This window comes from Struthio camelus, chromosome 2, assembly GCF_040807025.1.
Source record: "Struthio camelus isolate bStrCam1 chromosome 2, bStrCam1.hap1, whole genome shotgun sequence".
NCBI classification, from domain to species: Eukaryota; Metazoa; Chordata; class Aves; order Struthioniformes; family Struthionidae; genus Struthio; species Struthio camelus.
In genome coordinates this window covers 39,810,307-39,837,672 of record NC_090943.1, presented here as the reverse complement: position 1 = coordinate 39,837,672, position 27,366 = coordinate 39,810,307, and the positions used below count along the sequence as shown (strand labels likewise).

Below are 27,366 nucleotides of genomic sequence, written 5' to 3'. Positions count from 1 at the left end.
TTTCCAGTTTCCCAGTGGTATGCTTTGTCTAGAAGGGGAAGGTTGCAAAACAAGGTATTCTCTTACAGCTGTTTTTCTTGTAGCCAAGTGTGTTACTCACAAAACTACTAGCACTTGGGAAATCAATGAAAAATATTGCAATAGTTACTCTTCCACTCTTGTATGTGACCAAATCCATTTCCTATAGTAAAATGACTAATCATTTATATCTCTTCTTGTGTGATATTAGAACACAAAGTTTCTTATATGTGTTAATTAAAGGGTCCTGTTCTAAAACAGGAGATACCACTATGCACTGTCTGTATTACTGTTATATACAGTAGTACATGCTATGTGAAAAAACTACATAGTGCAGCTAAATATTCATCAATAGAAGCAATCAGTACAATTGCATAAAGTTCTTCATAAAGAGAAATCTGCCCTACAGCAGTGCCTAGGTCAGAAGCAAACAGCTTTCACCACCTGAGCACTTACAGCTCCAGGTGACCACAGTGACAGCTGTGCGCACCCAACATAGGATCTTCAATTTTCACTCGTTGATTTTAAAATCATTTTCCGCATGAGCCAGCTTTTAACACTGTAACTAGACTCATATATATATGTGACATGCTTCAGAACAGCCGTTGTGCAAACCGCTTGAACTGCCTCTGGAAAGCCCACTTTGCAGGAAACCTGAATGGTAGCTCGCGAAAGCTCTTTCTGAGACAGGCTTCCAACACTGAGCTAGCGCACGGTGAATTTAAAAATGACAATCTCTTGATGTGAATGAATAACATTACTTTACACCAGTGAAGAATATGACCTCCTTTGTCCCATGTATTTCTCCTTCCCTCTCTTCCAGAGAGGAATACTCTAAGCAGACTGGAGTAACTGTAGCAGGTAATTAAGAGTTATTATTGCTGCATTAGAGTGAGTAGCGCTATTCAGTAAATTAGTATGTGATATTAACTAAACCTATTCATTTGAAGACTACAAGAATCATCTTCAAAGTAGCAATTAACAAATTATTCCTAACAGGTGTCACTTAAAGAGTGAGGCTATCATTTTTCTATAATTCATCAGTAAAATGCTGACTTCTTACATACAGTAAACACAATTTAAGCAGACAGTAGGTGCTCAAAAGGCACAAGATCTATACTTAAATAAATCAATACTATTGGATATGAAGCCTTACACTGATAGTCAGCAGAATTTGTGGAGCATCTCCTTAAGATTTACAAATGATTTACTACTACACTGAGAAAACACAACCAAGATCTAAATCTTGTTGAATAAACTCCACGCACTCACGGGAGAAACAGAGCTCTTGCATGTCTATACCAAATAATCACGGACACCTATGATGCTCTGCTTTGTTTGTTTAACAGTAGTGTACTAAAACAAAAATATTAGAATACGTATTAACGTATATACAGCTTTTAATGTTCTATAGTAGAAATAGCATTCATTTTTTCATTAAATCTTACTCTTGCAGACATTCTATCCTCTAAGTAGCTCCCTCACTGTTCAGATAGATGTATATATGTTTCACTTTGTGTCTGTTATTTTTGCATGCTTGTACATATGAAATAAATGATAGATTAAAAATTTTACTTTGGATGAAATATTACTGCAGAAAGTATAGTTTAAAAATGGACTGAACATAAAATTTACACAGGAGAAAAATGCTTACAGTTCCTGAAATTAAGGTAACAGTTCTCCTCATAAGCATATTTCACTGGTTATTTTTGCAGACAAATCTTTTAAAAATTTGCTTAAGGAGATTAACATTTGTCTTTGAAACAGAGCGATCAATTTTTGTGCATGCATCTCCGTATGTGCACATATTTTAGACTCTTGTAGATATTGTGGCTGAGCTATTCCTACAAGCTGTCTGTGTCCTGGAGAGCAAACAAAGCTGTTTCTTTAATTCAGCTATCAGAGCGCCTGCTTGGGTAAACTAAAGGCTGTGGTGCAGTCCCACCTCTAGTTTCTTCCTGCAATTGAATTTCACTGCCATGCGTGCCCACTTCTAAAGTGAAGCATGTGGTGGCAGCAGCCTCTGCTGGCGAGTGCACGCACAAAAACGTCCCAGCTGGACAGCACGAGAAAAGGAAAGGCTTTGATATCATGACATAAAGACAATTTAGCAGATATTAATTTTTAAGTCAACCTGCACAAAAGACACTGAAATGCAGGCTAGACATCTCTGTGTTTGAAGGAGTTATCCAGTATTTAGTTAAGCATTGCCAAACGCATGCTCACAATGGCAAAGGATGACTTTTCCTTTCAAGTGCTGTAACTTTCTTCCTTCTAACTATTTAGAAAATAACAGGGGTGATAGAATGGCTCTGCTGAGGAGAAATTCCACTAGATTTCCAAACTTCTTCTAAAGAAACTTGTAAAAGGTAACCAAAAACTATGTTTAATGACATCAAGAGGCACCACAGAAGTGAGGGCACATGCACATAGCCTGCAGTCACTCTTAAGCAGCCGAGACAGGAAAGGCAACAAAGCTTGGTTTTTACAGGATAGGGTACAATAAATTACAACAACATACGCATATTTAATTTTCTTTACACAAACCGCATACGGAGAAGAGTCCTCATATAGAGGAAGAGAAGAAACACTCATTTTAGTTAGAAACAGGATATAGAGCAAGAGCCCATTAGAAGCTGGACAGTAAACCGAATCCCTACCACCAACAACACTCTTGCTGTTGCCTTAATTTGTTGGTAAAAGAGTTGCTGAGTGAAGATCATTTTCCAAATGATGTGATTAGTATAAACGATTTTAAACTTCATTACCCACCATTTTTCGTTTCTCATGAGAGTATTTTTCCAAGGGAGAAACGCAGAAATTACAAGTAACTGAGAGCAGAGTCCCAGCACTACCGCAGAAACAGCAGCAATCTGGTTTAATACGAAACCGATTTGCTACAAGACTTTTTTTAATCTGTCTGGCATAGGACAATTATCTAAGCTCAGTCGTCTATTTTGTAAAAATCACAATTACTACACAACCAGGTAAAAAGAATGTTAAAAAATAAAAGCATTTCATCATCTTGAAAGTTAATTTGTTATAATATGCAAGAACTTCAAGTATAAGCAACGGTATTATATTGTACATAACAGTGTAACAGTGTTTACAGCCAGAAGAGAACTTCTTTTGAAGGCAAAGCACCTTCACTGCCTTACAGATGCATCTGAACCAACACTATCCCTTTGCTCTGACGTTAAAGCCAGCGTTGCTTTGGAGTACTGTGTTCGCGAGGAGAGAACCTACCCTCTGCAAGGGCAAATGAACTTTATCCTGGAGATGTGGGAGCGGTTGGGAACATCACCGATTGTGAAATATCGCATTTCCACACTTTCACCCCTCTTCCAGTTCACCTGGGGCTTTTTTCCTCCTAATTTTTTTCGATGGCCTTAAGAAACAGAGGAGGAGACTGGCAGGAGCCAGCAGCAGCAGCGTGCTGGGAGCACCAAGCGCTGGTCTCCCCTCTCCTCTTGCCGTGGTCCGCCAGAAAGGAAAATCCCACCTCCAGCTCATTGCAAACAAATATTTACCCACCGCCCAGAACTCCTGCTGCCGTTGAATACCTCTGGAAACCTGCAAATACCCCCCTCTGCTTTCCTCTTAGAAGCACTTTGTAGCGCACCGTGTTTAGACGGAGTTATGATGACCCTAAACTGGGGGAAATGCCCTGCTAAGTGCCATTTCTTGTGCTTCCCCGCCCCTGCCAAAAAAAAGAAAAAAAAAAGAAAGAAAAGGAAGGGAGCGGGAGAAGGAGCGAGAAGGCTGCTCGGGCTCCTTTACAGGAAAAGGCAGGGCAGGGAGGTGCCCGTCTCGCTCGGCAGCAGGTACCCGGGGAGGGCGGCACGGCACATTCCTCCCCAGCCCTCGCAGGCCCCGTCACAAGCCGCAAACGCGTGGGAAGAGCTAAAACAGCCTCCGCTCCCAGCACATCCCCGGTGGCGGCTGCGGCAGACGCCAGCAGAGCACGCGTCCAGGCACCACTTGAAAACGCCGCCTCCGCAGCGGCCAGCAAGCTCCCGGCTAGGCCAAACAGACCTCCCGCTTCCCAGCTGGATGCGAAACTTTGTAAGAGTTGGGAGAGAAAGTCTTTTTTTTTTTTTTTTTTTTTTTAATCTCGATGCAGATATGTGGGGAGGGGAGGTGGTGAACTGTGATTTCTCCTAACAGATCTGTAGGGGTAATTTCACCTGTGCAGAGTTGACCCTCACACAGGTAACTTGTAGCAAAGCTAAAATACATTTAAATTAAGCTGCATTCTCCCAACCAGCATATGCACACACAAAATTCAACAAACAAGAGATTTCATCTTCTTCTCAGTCCCTACACCCACAAGGGCTGATTGTGTCTTTCTTTTTTTTTTTTTTTTCTTTAAACTCCTCTACATTTCTTTGACCTCTACCTATTGGTCCAAGTACTCACTCCCTCTGTATTTACAGCTGCGCAGTCTCCTGCTCTCAGTAAGGGGGCTGGCGGTTCAGAGGCGAGTCTCTTCAGCCAGCAGACTGCGGGCTGGCTGCAAAGCTGGGTGCCACATCGCACTTGGCTAAGGGAAGCGACAAGTGGGAGGTTGCTTTTAAGTGACAGTTTGCCCATCCTGCAGTTTTCTGTCTCGTCTGAGGCAAGCAGTGAAATCTGTGCAAACCCTGTTCGCGGCATTAACGCAACATGAATGTGACACACCGTGCTGTGAACCCGGCTAACGTTTGAGAATCTAGACTCTAAAGAAGCAAGAAAGCAGAAGTGGAGCGAGAGCAGGAGACAGCATGAGCCCCTTTTCTTTTTGCTGTGAGACATTCCCACACTATGGGCTCTGTATCTTCTTTCTGCAATTGTACCTGGAATTCCCCTTTAAAATCAGTGCAAGGCAGCTGGGTTTGGGGGCAAAAATAAAATAAACAAACAAAAGAAGCACATACACAAGTTTCTCTGACAGAATGTAAACCATACGTTATTAATCAACATATTATAGCAAAAACAGGGTAAAGAGAGGAAAGTAACTCTTCCCTATTTTGGTAGCACCTTTCTTTTTAACTTGCACAAATCCTAGTATCAGGCTCACTGTATTGAATTTGTAGTAGAGTTAGGGTTACTCTAAAGGTCAACAGTTCCTACCAGGGATGGATTCATCTTGACGAGTCTGAATTCATCATTTTTTCAGAGCCTCCCACGACAGTTGGAGGCTTTGGGAGAGTAACAGATTCCACCTCGCTGTCAGCCAGCCCGACCCGGCTCTCCCCAACCTCCTCCCCCCAAAGCCCCCACTACAGAGACTTCATTTTTCTCGCTCCAAAAATGGACAGAAAAACTGGCTCCCAGCTCGGCCTCCTCTCCATCAGCCAGAGTTAGCTTATCCCTCTGCTGCTCTGCCATGTTGCTGCATCCAGTCACCTTCTAACCTTTTGGTCTCATTCTCCAGGGTTCAGTCCCAAAGAAACATTCTGCAAACACTTACTCATCTGAGCAAGGACGGAGCCCTTACTCTGCCCACAAGATACAGCTTTTAATGTTAACACTTAAGCTGAAGGCCAATTCCCTTGGTAAATTACTAAATGTCCAGCTACAAAGTGTTTGAACAGAAGTGGATGATGCAATTAACCCTTCCACCCACCCCCCAAAACAGCAAAAAATAAAAAAAAAGACTTGTCTGCACACTGAAAAATAAAGAGCAAGTTGGCCTAAAAGGAATATGCCAAGATATTCCTCAATGTAAGTTCTTACTGAATGAATTTTCAGGAGGTTGCTGACATGGGGAAACAAACAGAACATGGGGAACCATAACGCACCATGGAAGCTCCTTTTCCATCTTGCAGAAAGCTGTTCCACATAGACAGTATACATTTTAACCTCTGTGTGATCATACTGAATAAAGACTTACTCCTCTTCACTTTCTTGTTTGAAGCAAGAACAAATAGTCTATGTTTCACCTTTTTGCACCTTACGCTCCCTAGGCACCTTTAGATGCTCTGAAGAAACTCATGCCTAATTTCAGCAAAGGGCTCAGACCCAGCTGCCCATGCCATGCATGTGTGTTAGCCATGTGGCTCTCTGTTCCCATTAGATAAATAGAATTTAAATACTGTTCCAAGACGGAGCACCTTAGTCATCAGCTGAGGGTGATCATCATGCGATCAATAGTTAGACTCTGGACAGAAAACTGAAGTTATGTTAGCAATATCAATCTAGCCTAGGTTTCGGTGTTTGGGGATGAAAGGAAAAACCTTTATGATTTATTTTTATGTCTCAGCCATTTTTTTCCTCTACACTATCGCTGTTCACATTTGAAAGGTTTACTGGCCTTTTTTGCAGGTTCTGTATGCACAAAACCCATGAAAGGGCAAGCTACAGTAAATAACTGAGAGAACCAGATTAACAAGTCATCCCCCTTCACTGACAAAACCCCGAACTAAGATATTTCAAAGCTCCCTAGAAAGATTTTTCATTTGTTTTTACAGAAGGTATGCAGATAAATCCCCAAGGCATTTTTTAAAATCTCATTTTGGATATCTCTGGTCTCTACCCAAACTCTCCCGTACAGTTTCTCAGCTTTTTTATTAATTTGAGAGATAATACATTTTCTCTAATTTCTAAGATCACCTAGGTCAACCTAGAGGATCTTGTAGTTACTCCTTTCACAAAGTGAGCCTTTGCAATCTAAGTTTTTTCCAATCACAAAGGGACAGGTTTTGCATTTTTAGCTTGGCCAAAGAAATAGACAACACCAGCTCCAACCTAGAAGACTGTGAATTCTGGCCAGAGGGGTACCTAAATTGCCGTTTCAATTCTTGCAGCAGCAAAAGTCATAACTTCGGTTATGAAGCTCAATTAAATGGATCACACAGCACCTAACAGTCTGAAGCCTGCTCCACTTGAAGTTGATGGCAAAAATCACACTGATTCCTGTAGGTATATCAGTAGCCTATGACCTTGGAAGAGAAACAACCTGGAGCTCCGTAGCGCACCACTTTCGCAAGGACATATGTTACCTGCGTACGTTCATACCCAGTCGTAAATGTGTTTTCTCTGTGCTTTAGAGATGGCTTCTGAACTGTTTTGTGCTGCCACAACAGATGGACAAGCCACCAAGAACTTCTACAGCAGTCTCCTAATAATGCCTGCCTTTTACAAGGACTGACCTCTTTTCACCTTGTTAAAAGCAGTAAGTAGTAAGTAATAGATCTTGTCAAAGGTTACTCTGTAGAATAACCTCTGGAGATATTAGATAGAGGTGTCCAGAGAAATACCACAAAAAGGTGCTGACAAGGAAACCAAGGGGATTATGATTAGGAAGTGTGAATAAGCTAAGGTTTCAAACATACTCAGATTTTGGTTAGAAATGCTAAAGTACAGGAAGGAAATGTTCTACATACCATCAAGCCACCAAAAAACTCACTTTAAAAGAGAAGTTAAAGAACCACCATACAGAGATTAAATACTTGACTTGGTTTAATAAAAGCTGCAAGAAATGCAGTTCCACACTTAACTAGAATAAGTAAGGATTTCTTCCACCCACAAGTACATGCAGTATGTATCATGACAGAAAATGAGAAACTAATTTCCTCAACGATAAACAATAATTCTGCACCTATAAAATGTTAATTTTTCCTTCAGCTCCCTTTTAATCCATTTTTTTAATATTCAAATGAATCTTAACTTTTTATGAGAACCTCCACCAGATAATTCCCAATAATAGGTTTCCATTTAAGACATCCATATGTCCTCTAAACAAGAAACTTTAAAAAAAAAAAAAAAATCAAACAAATCTAAAACCTATGCCATAACTGAGAATGACTATTCCTCTATGTACTTCAGGGCCTCAATTTAACCACTGTGCAATAATTAATTTAAAAATTCCAAGATATTTCTGATTCCATTCTTAGAGGACAGCCTCTGCTAATTCTACTCTCAGTGAAGTTAGTCCATACAAAGACTTGGTTCCTTTCAGCTAATTTTTTCTGACTTCATCAGTTGAAAAAAATTTTCCATTCCTTTCCGTGAAAGGCAGTCATGTTCTTTAACCCAGTCCTCTCAGATCACATCAAATCTCAGGAGATATTCTGGAGATTTAGCACTTTTGCCAATTAAAGGCATCTACCCCAGCCCTTTGAAGTTCTCAACCAACATAGCTTTCCGGGAGCTTTCCCCTAATCTTATACACACAATGTTATATTGTGCATACACGTACACACGTGCAGAGCACACAAACAAGAATGTTAAAGAAACCTAAGGCCCCTAAACAGAGACACTAGACAGATAAATGATGATAGATAGATAGACAGACAGAGAGAAAAAAAAAAGTATTGAGTCAACCTGAAAGGCTTTATTCAGCGCAAAACAAAGATTCATTTCTGAATGATTTAGTGCCTCGTGTATTCCTTAAAATAAGTGAGTTTTCAAAGGAGAAGTTTAAGTATCTCATTTTGAAAAAATGTTGAAATCAAGTATTTTGACTTTTTCACATATTTTCCTCCCCTTTTTTTTTGGCTGAAACTCATCACAGAATTTGATCTGCAACTGTAAACAGTTTCAGGCCTCTGCATATTGTGTTTTCCAGTGAAATTCTTGAGAAGTTCTTCAGTGAGTTTCTTCCTTCCCTCCCAAGAAGTCACCAGCCTGGCTGCATAGGACAAGCCAGCTGCTCTCCGAAGCTGCAGCTGGTGCTCCAGCCACGCAAGGCTGGCCTTGCCCAGAGCAACTGCTCGTTGATTTAAGTCAGGAATGGATGGGGCTGCAAAGAAACTGTGTGGCCCCAACCGTCTTCGCCGTATAACAGAGAGGAAATCCCCTTTGTGCTAAATATGTGGTGTGACACGAGCAAAGAGCTTCTGTCAGGACGTCGCCGTTTTAGAGACCATCTCACACGCATCATTCTCAGGAGCACAGATTGCTCTACAGACGAATAAATAACCAGCGGTAGCTGGTGGCACCGAAAGGATCACGCTGTTTTAGCGTTCATTTTTAAGACAGTTATCATAGTATTATCCTCACACACACAGCACCCCAAGGCTAAGAAAGCACCAATATTTGCATTGTCATTTACCTCTTTCCCAAGCAGCCTTTACACAGAGCTTTTAGTTCCATCGTACTTAGCACTTGCTTTTGCCTTTTCCCCCCTCAGCAATAAACTACACAGTTTATTGCTGTGTACCATTTACTGTGTACACGCAAGTCTCCGCACAAACCAGTACACCTGATCGCAGCCTTTGTTTTGCTCTTAAAATTTTGCGATGACAGATTATAACAAACCAATATTTTACAAAGTACTTTCCCCATCCTGACATCTGCCCGCTTCAGGGGCTACTAAGCACTAAAGTGTCCGTAAATACAGATATGGTCATTTTGCTGTCATAGACTGGTATTTTCTGAGCGCTTGAGTAAAACAGTTCAGCAGCACTTCGAACGCTACATTTGCTCCTGTTTAAAGGAGGGGGTTTCCCCAAAGGGACTGCAGCAAGGACCTCATCATCTGCAGCTTGCCAAGCTGATACTTCCCTGCAAGGCATCCTGAGTCCATTTAAGCTATCTGAAACCAACATGAAAAATTCAAAGTTTAAAGAAGAAAAATCTATTTCCATAACTAGCTTGATAAGACAGTCATCATCCTATTTCTTATTCTTATTATAAATTAATTTAGCATTAATTACAATGCTCAATATGCTTTTCCTCAGCTTATTCAGCTCCTAAAACACTTTCAGTCTGCTGAAAAACATTTGGCTGACAGTGCACTGACTAAAAACTCTGAAATGAACACTGGAAGAGTGACAGCTGAGCAGAAATAGGCTGTCCTTATATTTTGGAATACCAGCATTTTGGCATGAAAAACTATATAGAATCAGATGGTGGGAGAGAGGAAATACAAGACACGGCACCCTAAACTGCTATAGAGGGAGCAATGTTTTCAAAGTGTTTCCTTGTGTATCCTGCAAACTCCACTCAATTTAGATAATCCAGTAAGAAGCTCAAGTGCATGGCCACAGTATAGCAGTAAAATCAAATATCTGAAATCTCTGAATTTTAAGGTACTATAAGTTGATTGACTCATCTGAGATTCATTGACTTCAATCGTTTATATTAAAAAGAAACCACTATATTTTTCCACTGAGGAAGGAAGAAAAAAAGGGGAAGGGGGCACACACACCCATTTGATAGCTTATTTTTCATAGCACCTATTTGACTAGATGTAGCTGTATTCGTTAGTCTCAAAGCTGTTTAAATTAACACTTAGGAATACATAATAATTTCTAATAACATTACATGTGACTTTTAATGGAATAAAATAGGCAGCTGTGTCCTTTCAGGTAATATAACAGAAGCCACCAGTGTTGTTCTCCAAAATATAAATTTTTGTAACTTTAAGGTATGTGCCAAATATCAGCTCTTATTGCCACTCTTCTTGTTGAAGGACTCCTTGGAGGCTGGAGAATTACAGCACATACTTTTTTAGCTCTCTATTGAAGAGATGGAGGGTATCTCGATCTTTAACAAAGAGAGCTTTTCTCCCAAGAACTTGCTAGGAGTTTGAATTAATGAGGAATTAAGTTTCATCTGAGCAGTTTTACTAAACTGTGGAGAAAAAGGACACAATGCCACTAAGTCCCCGAGTGCCCTCAACGCCCATTGACTTCAATGGGGATTGAGAAAGGTCCTCATTTTAGTTGGCACAGCACCTTGCAGAATTAGATCCAATCCCCTTCCCCTCCTCCTAAGACTGTATTTTTCCCACTAGCTGGTCTGATTTTTATTTTGCTCTGACTAGAAATGAAATTAAAGTGAATGTTTTGGTGCTGACAACGTCCCTGTCAAACTATATAGTGACTTCTCCTGCTAAAACTTGTTTGTTTTCACACCATCATCACTGATGATCTCAGCACAGCAGCGCTCCGAGAATAATGGTTTACTCAATTGCAAAGCCAGCAGAAGGAACATAAAACAATGTGTGCTTATATAGGGCCTACATAAATAGTGCTTTTTAAAAATGTTTGGCAATGAAATAATAGTTGTGGTTTTGTTTAATTTTTCTTTTTATTTATAAATTAACCTCTAGATCGTTAAGAGTCCAGAGAACCTTTCCACACCAGATTCATTTATAAGGCCTAAAACTTTTTATTACATCCCCTGCAAAAGATTATATGCAGAAGTTGCCGGTTGTGTGACATTAATAACAACTGTGAGCCATACCCTCACTCCACACAGTTTCAGTGAAGTCAATGGAGCCATACCAATTTCAAAAGTTGCAGAGCTGACCTCACATATCCTAGGTCAAATTACAAAAATGGAAAGCAAGTGTACCTGATTAGGGCATGGAGGTTTTTTAAACGCTGGACACTATACATCCCTCTTCAGATGCTTTTCCTTATTCAAAATTCCCTTCTGATTCCTCCTTAAAAAATCGGAGTATGTCAGGGAGTGATAAGATTCTTCAGAAATCCTGAAGGACTTGGCTCTCATTTGCAAGTCAGCCTGGGAGCAGCACAGGATGTGTTTGAGTGGCCCAGGCCTTGCTTTCCAGAGTTGCAGGCAAATACTCTGAACTATTAAAATTACAAGGCTTCACTGTCTTCTTACTTCTTTCCCCTCCAATCTGTTTTTTGGGTTTTTTTTTTTTTTTAAAAAAAAGGAGGGAGGAACACAATGCCCCTCCTAAATAAAATCAAATTTAAGTCCAACATATTACTCCCAATTTGTAACAACATAGGTAAGAGTAAAAACGTACATCAGTGCTGGGGGCAGGATTAGCTTCTCCCATGTTTAACTGAAAACCTTGGTGGGGTTTTCATCTACGTTGTGGAGGCCGGAGGCCAGAGTGGTGACTGTCACAGGCAAAGAGACACAGACAGATAGATGATGGAGAGTGCAGACTGCGCACCCACACATAAAGCTCGTGAGAGGAAGGAGAGTGCACGGAAGGAATATTAATTGAGCACAAAATAAGTATGCTCAATATCCCCCTGCCCCCTTAAAAGTAGCCACAGGATGAGGAGAGCTACAAACATGTTCATCTTGGGGAAACAGCCGTCCTTAACGTGACATGTCAGGCTATTGCTTTAATAATGGGATTTGCACAGCACACAACTGATAGGCTACATTCAGAATAGACCCTGTGAATCTAATTTTCTTCTCAATGAGTGTTATACCAGTCTGCAACTCCACAGATTTCAATAGAGTTGCTCCAGATTTATATCAGAGTGGAGAATTAGGCTCTACCATGTTTTTTTTTTTAATTCACAATAATTTAATTCTCTTTACCCATGTCATAAAGCCCATGGCTGTTTTGATCTTTTCTGTTTTCACAGGAGGTTATTTAGCAAGAATTGTCTTCTAAAATTCACATCAAAATAGTTAAATTACCGCTTTCTCTTACTTTTTGTGATGAACGAACAATTTAACCTACTTCAGTGCTAACATTATTTTTGAGTCCGTACTCTGCTTCCTTAGTGTCGAAGAATGAAAGAGAGGTACCAGAATTTTAGGAACTGGTTTAATTTTTACATCTTTTTTTTTCCTGCTGTCTTTTCAAATACCTTTCCGTTGCACAGCCATAAAAACACTACACATTGACCTTATTTAATTACAAGTAAAAGAATCTTCAAGTGCTAGACAGATACACTTAGAATATGGAAGTGAGGAAAGTAGGAAGACATTCCTTACCTTATTTTTAAACTACAAAATCTCTCTTTTTTCCCCCCCTCATTTTGTAAATTTGTGCAAATCCCCCCCCTCCACAACCATTACCAGCAAGAGCCTTTTTTTTTTTTTTAAGTCACAAATAAAAGGGACAGCCGATGTGGTGGGTGGAATCATCACAAACCTTTAATCAAGATTTCTTCTTCCTAAAACATTCTCTCAGTAATGAAAGTAAATAGCAGGTACTAAAAGATATTCCCGAACAAAGCATCTGATTATCTTTTCCTTCTTCCACTGTGCTACTTTTAATCTCTTCAGGTTATTATTTACTGTCATTCCAAGAACAGAAGTTTCCTAAAAGTGAGGTATCCTCATGCCTTAATTTCTAATACACACCGTTTGTTTTTTGACAAGCACGATTCCAGGCTTTTTAGCCGTCACACTCTTAGGTCACCTTTTGAGTCCCTGCTGGGCTCCTAGAACTATTTAGTGACAAATCTATTCATTGACCTGAACTAAACCAGAAGCAGGCTCAAATTAATCCAATCAACTAAAATCAATTCCGAGTTGTATTTATGGAGGCACACCTAGCAGGTAACTTTTTTTTTTTTTATTAAATATAATTTTTTTTACAAAGTTAAATAAGAGGTATGTTTGGACAGGGAATAATGGCAAGCTAGTTCACATATCACCAAGCTACTGCCAATGGGTTTGCAGCATCAATGCACAACGCAGAGTGACCTAATAACATGATCATTTTTCCCCTGAAGTGCTTTGTTGCTTACTTAGACAGAATACTACTTTTGGGTAACTAACCATACAAAGTCAGCATTCCAGAACTGAATGATTTAAAACACAGTAAAAGAAAGAAAGAAAAAAAAAAGCAATATGATAACATCTCAATTTAATGTTCACTGTACTGTAGCTGCTCCATACAACACATCCTAAACCTCATCTCAGATTGCGTTTGTTGTGCAGCAGAGCCCCCTGTGTTGAGCATTACATACTAACTACCATTGCTTAATTTGGCCAGGCAGGGACGGAAGAACAAAGACTTAGATGTTAAACCTGGGAACCACTGGCCTGGGTTAATTTCCCACGTTATCCAAATGAATTTCTGAGTACTTGCAAACGGCTCAGAAAAAAGGTGGCCATGAACAACACTGCATTACATGCAGTGAACGAGTAACTGAAGGCATAAGTCCACCAAGGTAAAAAGGCCACTTCTTCAACATAAGAAAAAGATGACCCTAATCAAACACATTTCTCTGACTGCTCTTGTATTACGTTCAGGCAGTGTGTTCAAGGACAACCAGCTTAAGCTTAGTACACCCTTCAGCAGAAAACTTCAAAACACACACATCGTGTATCTTGAAGTGAATCTCACTAGGATTAGGACCAGGTACTTCAACTGCATTGGATGTTCTCTGACTGCACCCAAAGACAAAAGGCCCTTAGGAAATTAGATGAGGGCACATGAAGAAAGCTGTTTTAGAAAATACTGCAAAAGACAAGAAGATGATAAAACCAGAAGCTATTTCTAGATGAGATCCAGGGTAGAAAGCTGAAGATTTAAAAAAAAAAAAAAAAAAAAAAACACAACAACACCACCACACACCCCCCAAATAATGCCCAGACCCCGAGTTATAGAGGTCTCGGGTACCCTAGGAACATGCAGAGCCAAAGAAATGCAGAATTGGTTACTAATTCTGACAAGAGTAGTAGAGGATTTGCACTATTTTGCCCCCAGTTCAATTCAAATTCCACTCCTCCCGGCCTCTTCTAATGAGATTTCTCATCTGCTGACTGGAGTCCTCTGGCCAAGCCGGGCTGCACCATTACACCTTCAAATCACCTTACGTGGAACGGTGCCACAACAGCAACTCCGATTGTCTCAAAGGATGAGATTATAAGGACTGAACACCTAGACAAACACTGCTGAGCGTAACACTTTGAGGCATTTATTTTCAAGTTGTGTGCAGGATTGACTTCTTGAACAAGTTCTCAAAAAAGAAGACGGAAACAAGAACCAAAAGCAAAACATCTTTTAAGCTAAGGAAATTGTTGTAAGCTTTCAATGTTTTACTTTGAAAATCCTACAGCCCTCAGCAAAATCCTTAGAAAATCTCTTCTTGTTTATAAAATAGCATTTGATCCCACCACCTAGAAACCTACAAAATAGTACAACCAACCCTTTTTAAACTCTCTAAAGCCAAATAACAGCTGCATTTCCCATGAATGAACCTCTGCTGGCTAATAAAAAAAGCTGACTGTCAGTATTTTTAATTAGAGAGTAAAATAACTCCCTAGTGGAAAAAACAGTAGATACACTATTATTTGATATACTATTATTTGAAAGTGTTAGGGTTGCCCCCAACCTGAGTCACAATATGAGCAAGTGATCAGTGTAGAAAACAGCAGAACAGCTCCTTGGATGTAACAGCACACAACAGCTTTTCTGCTTCAACAAGCCTTTTACTGCATCACTAAAATAATTATTTTACATGTTATGTATGCTCGTTATATACACTTGAGCCAACTTAAATCATTTTTTTGATTATATGTATAACAAAAGAGTTATTTCCATAGCAACATTTCGTTTTTACATATGTCAAGTCTACAACAGCTAATTTCTATACTTATTCCTGTAATATGGCTAGTGTTCAAATACAGCATGATAAGAGATTGAGATCACTGTTTTGTCTGTGTTAAAGAATACTACACCTTTTAAAAAAGTGTAAATTAACATAGCAATGTAAGTTCTAGTAAGACAAAAAAGTATTTTTGAAGTTTTTATTCCAAGTGGTGCTTGCTTTAATTTTGTGATCAACTTTATTTTGATCATTTTTCAAGGCAGAAATGCAAAAGCCCTAAAAATACAGAAGGACTCGAGGCGTTTTAAAGCATTGTAACTTGCAGAGCAGAATATATCATTTACCTAGAAATCTGAGTTTTCAGGGGTTAAAAAGCACACAGCACAGTGTCGGGGGGAGCTGAGAAGGGAAGAGGACAAAGCAGCAGAAATTGTGCTGAGCTATTGTGGAGTGGCAACAACCTACCAACCTATCGGATCGGCCCCGACATTACTGCCTTATGACTGGCAAAAAAAAAAAACTCAAAACATTTTAAATATTTCCTCTGGAAGTCATATGTATTCACTGCAATGAGAGTTTATACACGAAAGATTGAGCCAAATGTGCTTTCTTAATTTTATATGTCTACCTATTAATTCAGTCAAGATAACTGAAAACAAAACAAAACAAAACAGAATCACCTGAACCTATGAGGCAGAGCTGTAAGACCTGTTGCTCTATACATGGATCTGTGTTTCAAGCAACTGCAGCTACTGGGTATAGTTTTCCTGTAACAAATGTACAAGAAAGTTACAAGAAAAAAAAAAAAAAAAACAGTATTTGCAGGCCTTACTTGAGCAAAAGTTACTATTTTGCTCCAGGAATAAATGATATGGCCCTTACTCATGAAAAATTGCTTTAAGTGGAAACAGTTTTGTTCTCCCGTTATTTCAAAATCTTGTCAAAAAATAATTATCATATATAAGAGAGGAAAGATGTGCACTGGAATTAAAATAAAGCTTTTAAAATGGTCAATAAACAAACAAAGGTGTAAGTCTTCAAAGCAACAGGTTTATAGTAAATCCAAAAAGTTAACTAGCAACAGAAAGCAGAAACATGGAAAGACAAAAATTAGGGGGAAAGTCTTTGATTAAATAAATGGTATTATTTAGAAGCAGACAACAACCTTACAGTACCTCTTCCAATATTTAAGATACTCATGCCTCGATGAGGGTCACAGAGATGGACTTTTAAAAGGGGCTACAAAGAGACAAGTTAATAACCAAGTTTCGAATCATTCTGCAGAACTTACTGTTCTCAGAGAAGATTCTGCCTGCGCAAAGGTGAAAGGTTTAAGTACTTAAAAGTTACCTTCTTAAGGCAATGTGAGACTTCCTCTGTCTTATCATCTCCAGAGCAAACTCTAGCTCTCACAGAAACAACCTTTAACAGAAGACTCCTCTGAAGCGTACAGGATAAATGTAAGCAACTTCGGTGTATTTTAGATTCTCAAAGTGAGGAAGTCAACTTCAAACTGGAAAACACGTATTGCTCTTTATCCATTAAGGATATCCGATACATGGTAAAAGAAGCGAGGTTATATCTGTCATTTTGCTTATATCTTTTCTTTTGATCTATATACATGATTTGCTTCCCTTTATGTTCCCCAGGTTAAATTCGCAGAGGTAGAGTTCAATAAACTGAAGCTATACTATGCAAGAATTTTTTTTTGGGGGGGGGGGGGAGCATTCTGATTGTTGTAAATGTGTAAAGTTTTAGAAATCTTGCAATTTTAAACTTCTGGAAGAGTGCCATCCAATATTCAAGAGTAGCAGACAGAGCTCATTGCCTTTTTTATATACGATATTACAAAACTTCTTAATTTTAAACATTAGTGTGATTCCTCCTAACAGTCTCCTACTAAAAAAATGTAACAATAGGAGACTTGAGCAGTTTCTTTTTCATGCCATAACTTCATTATTTCTGTTTCCTGTTTCACTCAAGTGTTTCAAATACACATTGAAAGTTTTGAAACTTTGATGATCTCCATATACGCAAACAAACATAAATCCCATTTAGGCTGAAAGAACCTAAGTCTATAGACAGCAGTAGATACTAGTCCTTCACAATTCACGTGTGATAAAGAATAATGAGAAATCCCTGATTAGTTATCACAAAAATAGACTCCTTACCATTATCTGCAGAGTACAGTCAGGTCCAAGTTGTTTTGTTCAACCACCACACCAACTGTTCTTTCTTTCAAGTGACTTAAAAAAAAAAAACAACAAACCTTTCCCAATGATAGCTGGGAGAAAAACTACTGAGAGCTTTTAGGCTTTAGTAATTAAGGCCATCAGAACTGTATTTTAGTAAATCAGAATAAAACAGTTCAACCAAGGGCTAGGTCCCTGGCTATACTATTTGCCGCTCTCTAGTTCCCTCCTTTCTCTCACTGTCTCTTTGAGAAAATGAGACTAATTTTTCCAGTAGCCTTTAACTCGCTAGATTAACTGACATGGAAAATGTGACTAAAAACTTGTAGAACTGTCTAGCCTCCAACCCAGCACAGAACCAACTTTGTGTTAAGTGCTGAAGGACACCTAGCAAGCTACTACTTGCTAAGTTCATAACCCAGGACTATATAGTCACAAAGAACGGGACTGCGCCATCTAGTTAGCTGCCAGCAGGCTTTGCTCTGCCTGGCAGAAGTGGGTACCTTAGGATGCAGGGCTTGAGCGCTTATGAACGTTCAGTTTCTTCAAGAAGCAATTGTTTTTTTAGGTAAAATATCACTACTGAGATAATCCACATCTAGTGGATATGGGAAAATTCAGGCTATAATAGCACGGCGAACTTCTACATCCAACTTTGATTTACAAGATAAAAGCAACTTTTAAATTAAAGAGCCTTTCTGCTAATAGAGCTTATTATTCCAGAGACAGGAGTGATTTTCCTAGAAAGTTGTCCCTGTGTGCCTGCCTATTATCTTTGCTTTCCCCCTTCCACTAATGAGCATTTATCTAAAGAGCCTGTTAATCCTCTGATGTGTGCTTCTGGTCAGAGGTAACAGTTTGAATAAAACCACTAATCACTTATCACTAATCACTGATCATTAATCACACTTTTCCCCAGTGCTTTGCGACCTGTACAGCTCCCTTAGGATTAAGGAGTCACAAACAAGTATTTTAGACTTTTTTTTTTTTTAAAGAATTTTCAGCTTTTTGCTACCGGCCACCTCGTTCACCACACGAAAGTTACAAAACGCCAAGCGGGGACCTTCAACACCGTACCCTTTTCTACTGAAAATCAACCATTCTGTTACAACAGCGTGCCTCGTTCAGCAAAATCCCCGCGTTATTACGTTACGTTTTTGCATTCGGCTCTCACCCTCCAACCCTTAATATTCTTTCAGTCTGCTTTCTGGCTTACTTCTGCATGACAGCTCCTTACAAGAAACTTTTCCTCCACCGCTTGACGCACCGCTCGTTCTCCCGAGGGTCGGGCAGGGACAGCCTGCTGCCAGCCGGCGGGCGAGCGTCTCTTGGAGGACTGCAGGGTCTCCAGGAAAGCCCAAAGCGAGATGCTTCTCAGAAATTACCGTCCCTCCGTCCAAGCTCTACTTTCGGCTAGCTGTTTCTTACGGATAAAACCTGGGAAATCTTCTAGCCTGGCTAAGGGGCTCCTAATACCCTTCCGGCTTTCACGCGGCACATCGGCACGTTCATTTGGCTCGACTCGTACCCCCAGCTCTGCACGGCTTCTCTCCTCCCGACGGTACCGCTCGCGTTACGCCCTGGGGATGAAGGATCACTCACCATGCTTGGACATAAATAATAGAGCAGGCAGTTTAGCAAGTATTCCCCTTACGCTCCAGCAGCGCTTAGCGTCCCGAGAACTTCGCTGAGGAGAGAGAGACGCCTGTGAGGAGCAGGGCGGCGGGGCCGCCGAGCCGGCCGGGCAGCGCGCTCGGCCGCCGCCGCCCCCCGCCGCCGCCGGCCCCGCCGCCGCTCGCCGGCCCGCAGCATGACGTCACGGCCCGGACCGGCCCGGTTCCCAGCGATGTGTCAGAGCGGGCAGGCGGCCGCGCACCGCGCCGCGCCGCGCCGCGCCGCCGGCGACCCCCGCCCGCCCCGCCGCTGCCGGGGTTGCGGCACGGGGCGCCGCGCCGAAACTTGGCCAGAAGTTGGCGGCGAGCGGGGCCGGGGGAAGCGGCGGCGGCGCGGGCGCAGAGCGGGGCTGTCACGGCGGAGAGACGCGGAGCGGCCGCCGGAGCCGCCGCTGCCCGCCGGCCCCCCGCACGCAGCCCACCCCGGTGCCGCGCACGCCCCCGCGCCGTCGCCCCGTCCTGCAGCCCCGCGAAGCGGCGGCGAGTCCCGCCTGCGGAGCGGATGCTGCCGGCGGCAGCGGCAGCGGCGGCAGCAGCCCCCCGCAGCCTCCCGGTGGCCGGCGGCGCGCCGCCTGCAGGGATCCCTGCCCCGCGCCGTGCGAGCGCGGGGCTGCGCGCACCGCCGCGCGCCGGGCGGCCCCGTATTTTTAGGAACTTACCGCACAAGTGCCGAAGGGACGGGACCAGCAGCCCGGCTGAAGGAACCACGTTGGACTGAGGGAAGGTTACAATACGTTCTATTTAGAGAAGCATTACATCACCCTCCGTGACGTCACGTGGGATTCCTGAACTTCTAAATCATTGCGGTCCGTGCCGGGGCGGGTGGGGGGGCGAGCCGCGCCGAGCGCGCGGGGCGGGGAGGGGGCGGGGCTTCGGCGACCCCGCCCCCGGGGCGAGGGGCGGGGCGGGGGCCGTGACAGGGGGTGAGTCAGCCTGGAAACAATGTCCCGCCCCGTGGCGGCGGCGGGGAGAGCCGGCGGGGGCGGGGCCGGCGGGGGAGGGGCGGGGCCGGCGGGGGGCGGGGGCGGGGCCAGCGGGCAGCCCGGGCCGGCGGGGTCCCGCCACCGCGCGGCCGGGGGCGGCACCGGCAGGGGCGGGGCGGGACGGGGCGGAGCCGCTCTGCGCCGGTGGCCCCGCGGCGGCGGGACGGGCTGCGCGGGGGACCTGGGACCTGGGCTGGGGGTCGGCGACCGGGGGCTGGGAGCAAGGAGTGGGGGAGGATCTGGTACTGCGGATCTGGGACCAGGGGCTGGGGATCTGGGACTGGAGTTCTGGGACTGGGCACTGAGGGTCGGGGGCTCTGGGGACTGGGGGTCCTGGGGCTGGAGGTCTGCTGCTGGGGCGCTGGGACTGGGCACTGGAGATCCAGGACGAAGGATCTGGGACCGAGGAGCGGGGCTCTGGGACTAGGCAGTGGGGATCTGGGGACTGGAGATCTGGGAGCGGTGGCTGGAGATGTGGGGCTGGGGCTCTGGGACTGGGCACTGAGGATCTGACGCTCTAGGGACCTAGGACTGGGGATCTGGTACTGGGCCCTGAGGAGCTGGGGACTGGGCATCTGCTACTGGGGCTCTGGGCGCTGGGACTCTGCTACTGGAGCGCTGGAGCCGGGCGCTGGGGATCAGGGACGAGAGATCTGGGACCGAGGAGCGGGATCTGCTACTGGGACTCTGGCTGGGGAGCAGCGTTCGGGCGGTGGGGACCAGCCCACCGGCCATGCGGGCGCTGCCGAGGTGGCTGCTCTTCGCCTGGCGCCCGCCCGTGCCAGCAAGGCCTGCGCTAAGCGGAGACTTAACTCGTTAACTAGTTTTTGACCTAGGAAACGGCTACCAAGTCGCAGCGGGAGGACAACCTGCGCCAGCAGAGCTGCAGCCCTGCGAGGGTGCGCACCCACACCGGGCCGGGCTGACAGGCACGCGGTGCCCAGCCGGCAGGGCCCAGGCGCCACGGCGTACCCCGGGGCACCGCCGCTGCGCGGGACAGAGGCTCACCTGGACTAACGACGCATTTCGCTGCTTTGCAAACGCTTAATGTTAGGCGTGCAACCGCCAGCACGCATATCTTCCTAATCATGTGGGGGCGATGACCAAAGACAAGTTTATTATTCCACCCTAGAAATAGTTCACTGCCTTCCTCGCCTGCGTTTTATTGTAAAGTACTTCATAACTCTCAGCCTGATACTCCTCTCCGGTGCCTCTGGTCTGCAGGTTCCTCTGGCAGCGAGCTGTACGCGCTGCAGTTATCTGGGAGATACTCTTATCAACAACACACGTGGTGATTAGCTGTGTTTAACTGCTGATTCACGCCAGCAAGCATGAGTTAATTTTGATGCAGTGTTTTAGCACCCAAGCTGGGGATGAGTCAAGAGGAAACCTCTGCGTGTCTGCGCAGGGTCTCAGGATCTGCACATGTTTTGCTCAGTTTGTTTCTTTCTGATACTCAATTAGCAGAGGAGAGAGTAATTAATATAAGATTGCCAAGATCCAGAACTGCTTTACAAATGGCAATAATACAGCACATTACTCCTAATAATACCGTTCCTTTGCAGGGTTATTTCTATGAGGCTTTTTAACAGTTGTTCTCAGCTTTTAACAATTCACTGGCACTTTATGCAGGATTTAAGCAGATAGAAACGGATCCTATCACTGATGATAGGTTTTGAACTCATTTAACTACTTATGGTAAAGGCTCAGTGTTTCTGTGGCTGCAAGCCTTCATTTTGTCAAGCGTTATCCTTGGAAACCTCATGCCAAGGTTTGCAAATGCCTTACCTCTAAACATTCTGAAATTATAAACTACAAAGATGACTAAATTAATAGTTGCAGCTCCTTGTGCAACAGGGGAAGTGTTTTAACGTACAGAAAGCCCTGCAGTGTTATTTAAGGCCATGACAAAAAGATTAAAAGTGCGGGAAGCAGCTCTGTGTCTCTCATTCAGATTTCATCACACAATTTATGTACTTGCACTTTTTTACAGACAGGCAGCCGCGACGGTGTGGGAAGCTATGGCTGTTCCCGCAGCAGGCGCAGTTCTTTCGCCAGGATTCTCCGTGACACCAGAGTGAAATTGGTAATGAATGAAAATTCAAGGATAGTAGGGTCCAGATATCTGTGCAGTAAGAATCACGTACGGCAAAATAGAGGTAAAAGCAAACCAAATGCTAAAGGAAGTGTTAGCCATTGTTTGATGTTATCTGTAATATAACTCGTGTTATTTATAACTGCTGATGCTTTTTTATTAGTGATATTCTAGACTCTAGGTGACTTCAACACAGATTATAGTGAGTAAATAATAGGACCCTCTTGGAGTGTGCACTGTGCTTTAATTTACTGATTTTGTATTGAAAGCTCCTGACCTGAGTATTCTCCATGTCTCTCACCTTGTCCAGAGCGTTGTGCAAAAAGACATTTCAAAAATAAGAGCACCACGTAGGTCAGATTAATAGCTGTATGTGCCACATACCTATTTGGACAGATTTCTACCACTTAAAGGAATGGGTAACTTGCAGCAGTAGTTTGTGTTTGCCAGCCCCGGGAAGGGCGATGACCAGTGCTTTGATAGGTGGCTACATCATAGGCTTTTGCTGACAGCAGAGCAGAGAGATTCTTGATTCCTGCAATGAGTCTCAAGCCCTGAGGTAAGACTCTTGACTTCTGAAATGAGCTGTAGGTCCTGGAGGGGAACGAGGGCCGAAGAAAGCTCCAGTTCCTCTTGTAAATCTGCTGCAATATTTGTCACGTATCCTTGCTTTTTCCTATGCCTAACTTCTTCGCTTGTCGCCATCAGCTGCTGTTGCTCTCATCCCTCTTGCAGCTCTCTCCTTGCCTGTTTCTGCCTGTTACCAACCTCCTCTCTATCCTAAGCTGTCTACTTTCTCACTGCCCGCTGATCTCTGACCAGGACTGTGAAAGAGCTTGGTTTTGCTTTGTTTTACGTTCGCTTTCATGCCTGGTGGCTGAGCAGCTAGTCGTAGAGGAGAGTTAAGACTCTATCGGTCCCATCAGCCTTAGGACAGACCATGCTGAGCGGAGAAAAAACATTCAGAAAACAGTAATTGCTGAGATCTTCCTTGCTGCAAACGGAGGGGTGATCATATGACAAGAGGAACTTCCCTGCCTGCAAAGTTGCTGCTTTCCAGCTGAGCTGATGCACGTTTGTGTGTTGTCAACGTGAAGAGCAACACTTTAACATGAACTCCTATACAGGTGGTTTAGATTAGCATATTTTATTCGGCAGATCAGGAACATATGCAGATCAGGAATGTACGACTCAGCTGACAAGCTGTAACTTGAGAACATACTCTGTATTGGGGACAAATTTGAGCAAATGTTAGAAGTTAATCAAAGGCATATCCTGTGACAACAAGCTGAGCATTCTGCAGTTCCTGCTCCAAAAGCACTATATGTTCCCAGGAGGCAACCTGTGGGATTGGGAGTAATGTTAAGCAAAGAAACTTATTTTTTCTAGAATACTGTTTCTGGAATGATTAAATTTGGGAAGAAGCTTTCCAAAATACTGCAGCCTGAGGCAGACACCCAGTATGGAAAACTTCATCCTGAATGTTTCAGAACTGGGTAATGTTTCAAAGTGATTGAAGAAACTTGTAATGAAAAGTATTCAGCAGTCAACTACATAAGGCATGACCTGTTTTATCTGTAATGCTGTTTCATAATTAATTTGAAGTTATAAAGTCATATGCTTCTTTTCTATTTTTATACGCAGGCTCTTACAAAGCTGCTTCCTTCTGATGGCAAAATCACTACTGAAATACTTATCTGTATTATATGTTCTAATAAATGTTTTCCAGACAGGTCTTTGTCATTTTGATTCTTTAATTATAAAACCTAAAATCCAGAATGAAGGATGTGGTCTTTACAGTGGTAGCTTAATTGGTATGAAAACTACTCAGACTTTTGCAGTGAAATGAATTAGAATGACATTTTCTTTGAATGATAGTAAATGACAGTAGTGCTGTTTCAGCAAACACCTAAAATCTTTGTCATGTCATTAAAATCACTAGTAAGTAAAGATATTAAAATAATTATAGGAGTTTTGTATGTCAAATATCGGTTTCAGTAAGACTCTATTGCTGTCACATAAAATTAATATTTACTGCTGGCGCAGCTGAATATTTTACATACCTGTTCTTCCTATAACATCATTAACTACATGTTTAACTAAGCTGCTGCCAGCATTGAGCATTACTCTCAGTTTTGGCACTTGCAATTATCTCATTACAAGTACTTTTTAGCAATATCTTATAGTCTAATCGAACAGTAATTTATTCACCTCCTTACATGCTACTAAACACTTCAGTTCTCCACATTTATCATGTGAAAATATCCTCAACAAGTTAAAAATCTGATTCAAAACTTTTTTCTCTCTTTTAATAAAGATCTATACTAGCCACACAAAAGTAAAACTTTAGAAATAAAATGGTAAGGGGAGAAATTGATTTGCAGTTCTTAACTTATTCTTTAATCTATGTCTACAGTGAAATGCATTTTAAAAGGAGGTACAAATTATGCTATTTAATGTATAGTAATCCTAGTAATATCCTGAAGAAATACAAATCTGCTGTTTTTGTGCAACACCTGGTTCCTTAATTATTACGTCTCTATTTGGATCTGATCTCTACTTATTTTAGTAACAGAGTGAAAGGGATATGAGCAACGGGAGCCAAGTACTCCCTACAGCTTCAGGGGCTCACTAGGAAGTCCTAGATTAGTTCTAAAGCTGACATAGAAATTGGAGGAGGAGTAAAATTAACTAGAAGTTAGGGAGGTTTCAGCATAAAAACTTCTATTAGCTGAAATTTAAACAGTAAGCAACATCCATGCTCAACCTTGTCATTTCTCCAGTACGCTGGAAAGGAAAGAAGTGTGATACAGCACAAGGGTGTGAAACAGCCATGTGGGATACCAAGCAAGTTGTATCTGCGCTTCTTCATGTTAGGTATATCCTTTCATCTATTTGTCTGATGGTCTCATCTGTGCTTAATGAAGTTCCTCTATCTTAAGCACATGACATAAAATAAAGGGACCCAAATCGCAGGAGAAGCAGATTCAATGTGCAGAAGAGCAGTTGCTTAGGCGGGGACTAATGCACCTTGTTTCTTCTACTTACATCCAGAATATTAATTTACATGGGATGATATTTGGTCGTATAATAGTATTAATTGCCATAGTTCTATGTTTCATGGGAAGAAAGATGCCTAGTAGCAACTCCCGGTTTTTACAACAGCAAATTGAAATCTTAATTCTCTCCTATTTCTGAATGATGTCCCAGACCCTAGCACTCTTACAGATACTGTGTGACACTCAGAGAATGGATCAAATAGGGGCTTAATATTTTGACAGCTTTCCTCTGCAAAGGCAAACTGACTTGAAATTGGTTGTACCAAACAGGAGCTGCCTGTGTTTCGACACACCTATGCTGCCTGAGCCACAACCCAGACACGTTGCCATTTCTTTTCCGTTTCCTAGATTGCCTGTGACATATCAAATCACTTAAGCCCCTATTCCACCATCTGAATTAAACTGCTGAGCATCTACAGGACAAAAACAAAGTGCATTATTACTCACAAGCAATAGGGCTAGGTGTTGAAATGAGGATCTTTCTAGGCATGAAGACTCTTAACTCATGCTAGAGATGTGCTGATCTGGCATATCTAGCTACACTTTAAGCAGCACTTAAAATGATAGCTTTTAGCTTTTCCAAGTTACACTCTGTCAATCTGATTCTGTGTTTCTCTTGGTAAACTTTAAGGAGCCGTGGGCTGTCTTTGTGCCATATAAAAAGAACGGGCAGGAGAACGGAGAGGCGTAGTCCTTCCCCAGATCAGACCCTGCTGGAAGCGAATACGTGTAGAGAGACATGTGCTGGCCTGCTCAACTCACTGAAGATAACCGGAGCGTAAGCAAGGCCTAGATCTGTAAGACTGAGATTTCTCTCCTGTTTTGTCGTCAGCTCTCCTCCACTTATGAGAGAAGTACACCATGTTTGTCTGATCTCCTGTCCTTCAGATTTCAATGTGCATACGTCCCTGGTACCTATTCTGAGCACGTATGTTCTCTCACCTCTGACATACAACACCCATGCTGAAAACTCCCCGTGCATGCCTGGGAATGCAAGGATTTTCCACGTGTCTGCTCTCAGCTACCCCAGCGGTCTCATCGTTGTAGCAGCATGCTGCGCGGTCTATTCAAGAGAGGAAGAAAAGAGAGACTTTGTATTTCTTTCCGTACCTACAACAGTTCAAAGAAAAAACCGTTTCCCCCATACTTAGGTGCCATCGTTTCATATTTTGGGCCGAAGACTACAAAATTATTGACATTATTATTCCCCTACAGAGCTCCTGCATGACTACTTTCATATTTATTTTACCCTTTCTGATGCTATGTTTGTCTGAACAATAGTTATATTTTAACTGAGACTGTTGGCTGAGTGTGTGACTATAGAGTGACTGGTTTGACACGTGCGTCTTGGGTAGCATAGCTCCAGTCCCACGAGTATGGAGGTTTGTATAGATCTTTGCTGTTTCACTGGATTTTGGGGTCTCATTTTTGTAGACTAGGGTTTTTTTTTTAATCCTAGGTGCAGTGTGAGGAATGAGGGGTGAAGGATGTGACATTTTTTCCTACTATTTCTGAGAGTCTACTTTGAAAACCATATTGAAGCAAGAAGGAGAAAAAGCAAATTCTTCTATAAATTCAAATCTGCCTCATTTTGCCACATCTCTACTTATTAATGGAAAAGAGTAACAGCTGTATATATACATAAAAATCATGGGGTCATGTGGGAAGAAGATCTAAAAAATACTGTAGGTGCAATTAACTTTTTTTTAAAGTTAACTCTCCTCTTCTCCCTGAAGAGATGGGGAGAAAAACTTGAAATGGCCAAACAGAGAAGCCCCATAGAGACTCAAGCTGTGTCGATCAAGGGTAAAGGTGTAGACTGTCAGGGGCTCGCTTTCTAGCCCCCAGACTAGGGCTGCAGAGGGATTGTAATGGAGCCTCCCCACGGCCCACAGTTAGTGGATTTATAACCCCTATTAAAGTTCTCTGCATAGTCTGCTTAGTTGGGCTTTGTGCAGGGAGAGTCAAATTTCTGCCTTATTTTCTAGTCTAAGGGCTGAGAAGGAGACGACAAGTAATAGCTCCAGCAGTTCCCAAGCAATTGCAAAGTTAATAATTGAGACAATTCAGGAGGAAAAGCAGTGTGCTTGCTACCAAGCAGTAGCGCCAGGATTTCACATAAACGCGGGTA

The 27,366-nt window shown here is 42.6% G+C and overlaps 1 protein-coding gene and 1 long non-coding RNA gene across 7 annotated transcripts in view; one reads left to right on the top strand and one right to left on the bottom strand.

Moving 5' to 3' along the window:
• Positions 1 to 19,987, bottom strand: part of CREB5 (cAMP responsive element binding protein 5) — a 259,174-nt gene extending 239,187 nt beyond the window's left edge. For 2 of the 6 annotated variants that reach the window (XR_011139664.1, XM_068935244.1), the window contains exons 1-2: positions 19,758 to 19,884; positions 19,028 to 19,112 (exon numbers count right to left, since the gene is read on the bottom strand). Coding sequence is in view for 2 of the 6 variants with exons in the window: in XM_068935244.1 (XP_068791345.1) it covers positions 19,028 to 19,030 (3 nt within the window). In the remaining 4 variants the exon portion in view is untranslated. Of the gene's footprint in view, positions 1 to 19,027; positions 19,113 to 19,757 lie in introns of all 6 variants that reach the window. The other 4 variants (XM_068935247.1, XM_068935245.1, XM_068935250.1 and 1 more) reach the window with 4 other exon arrangements.
• A 620-nt stretch (positions 19,988 to 20,607) lies between these two features.
• On the top strand, positions 20,608 to 26,206 carry LOC138066328 (uncharacterized). The gene is made up of 3 exons (XR_011139663.1): positions 20,608 to 22,167; positions 24,960 to 25,053; positions 25,867 to 26,206. It is a non-coding gene; the product is annotated as an uncharacterized lncRNA (long non-coding RNA).
• The last annotated feature ends 1,160 nt before the right edge of the window (positions 26,207 to 27,366 follow it).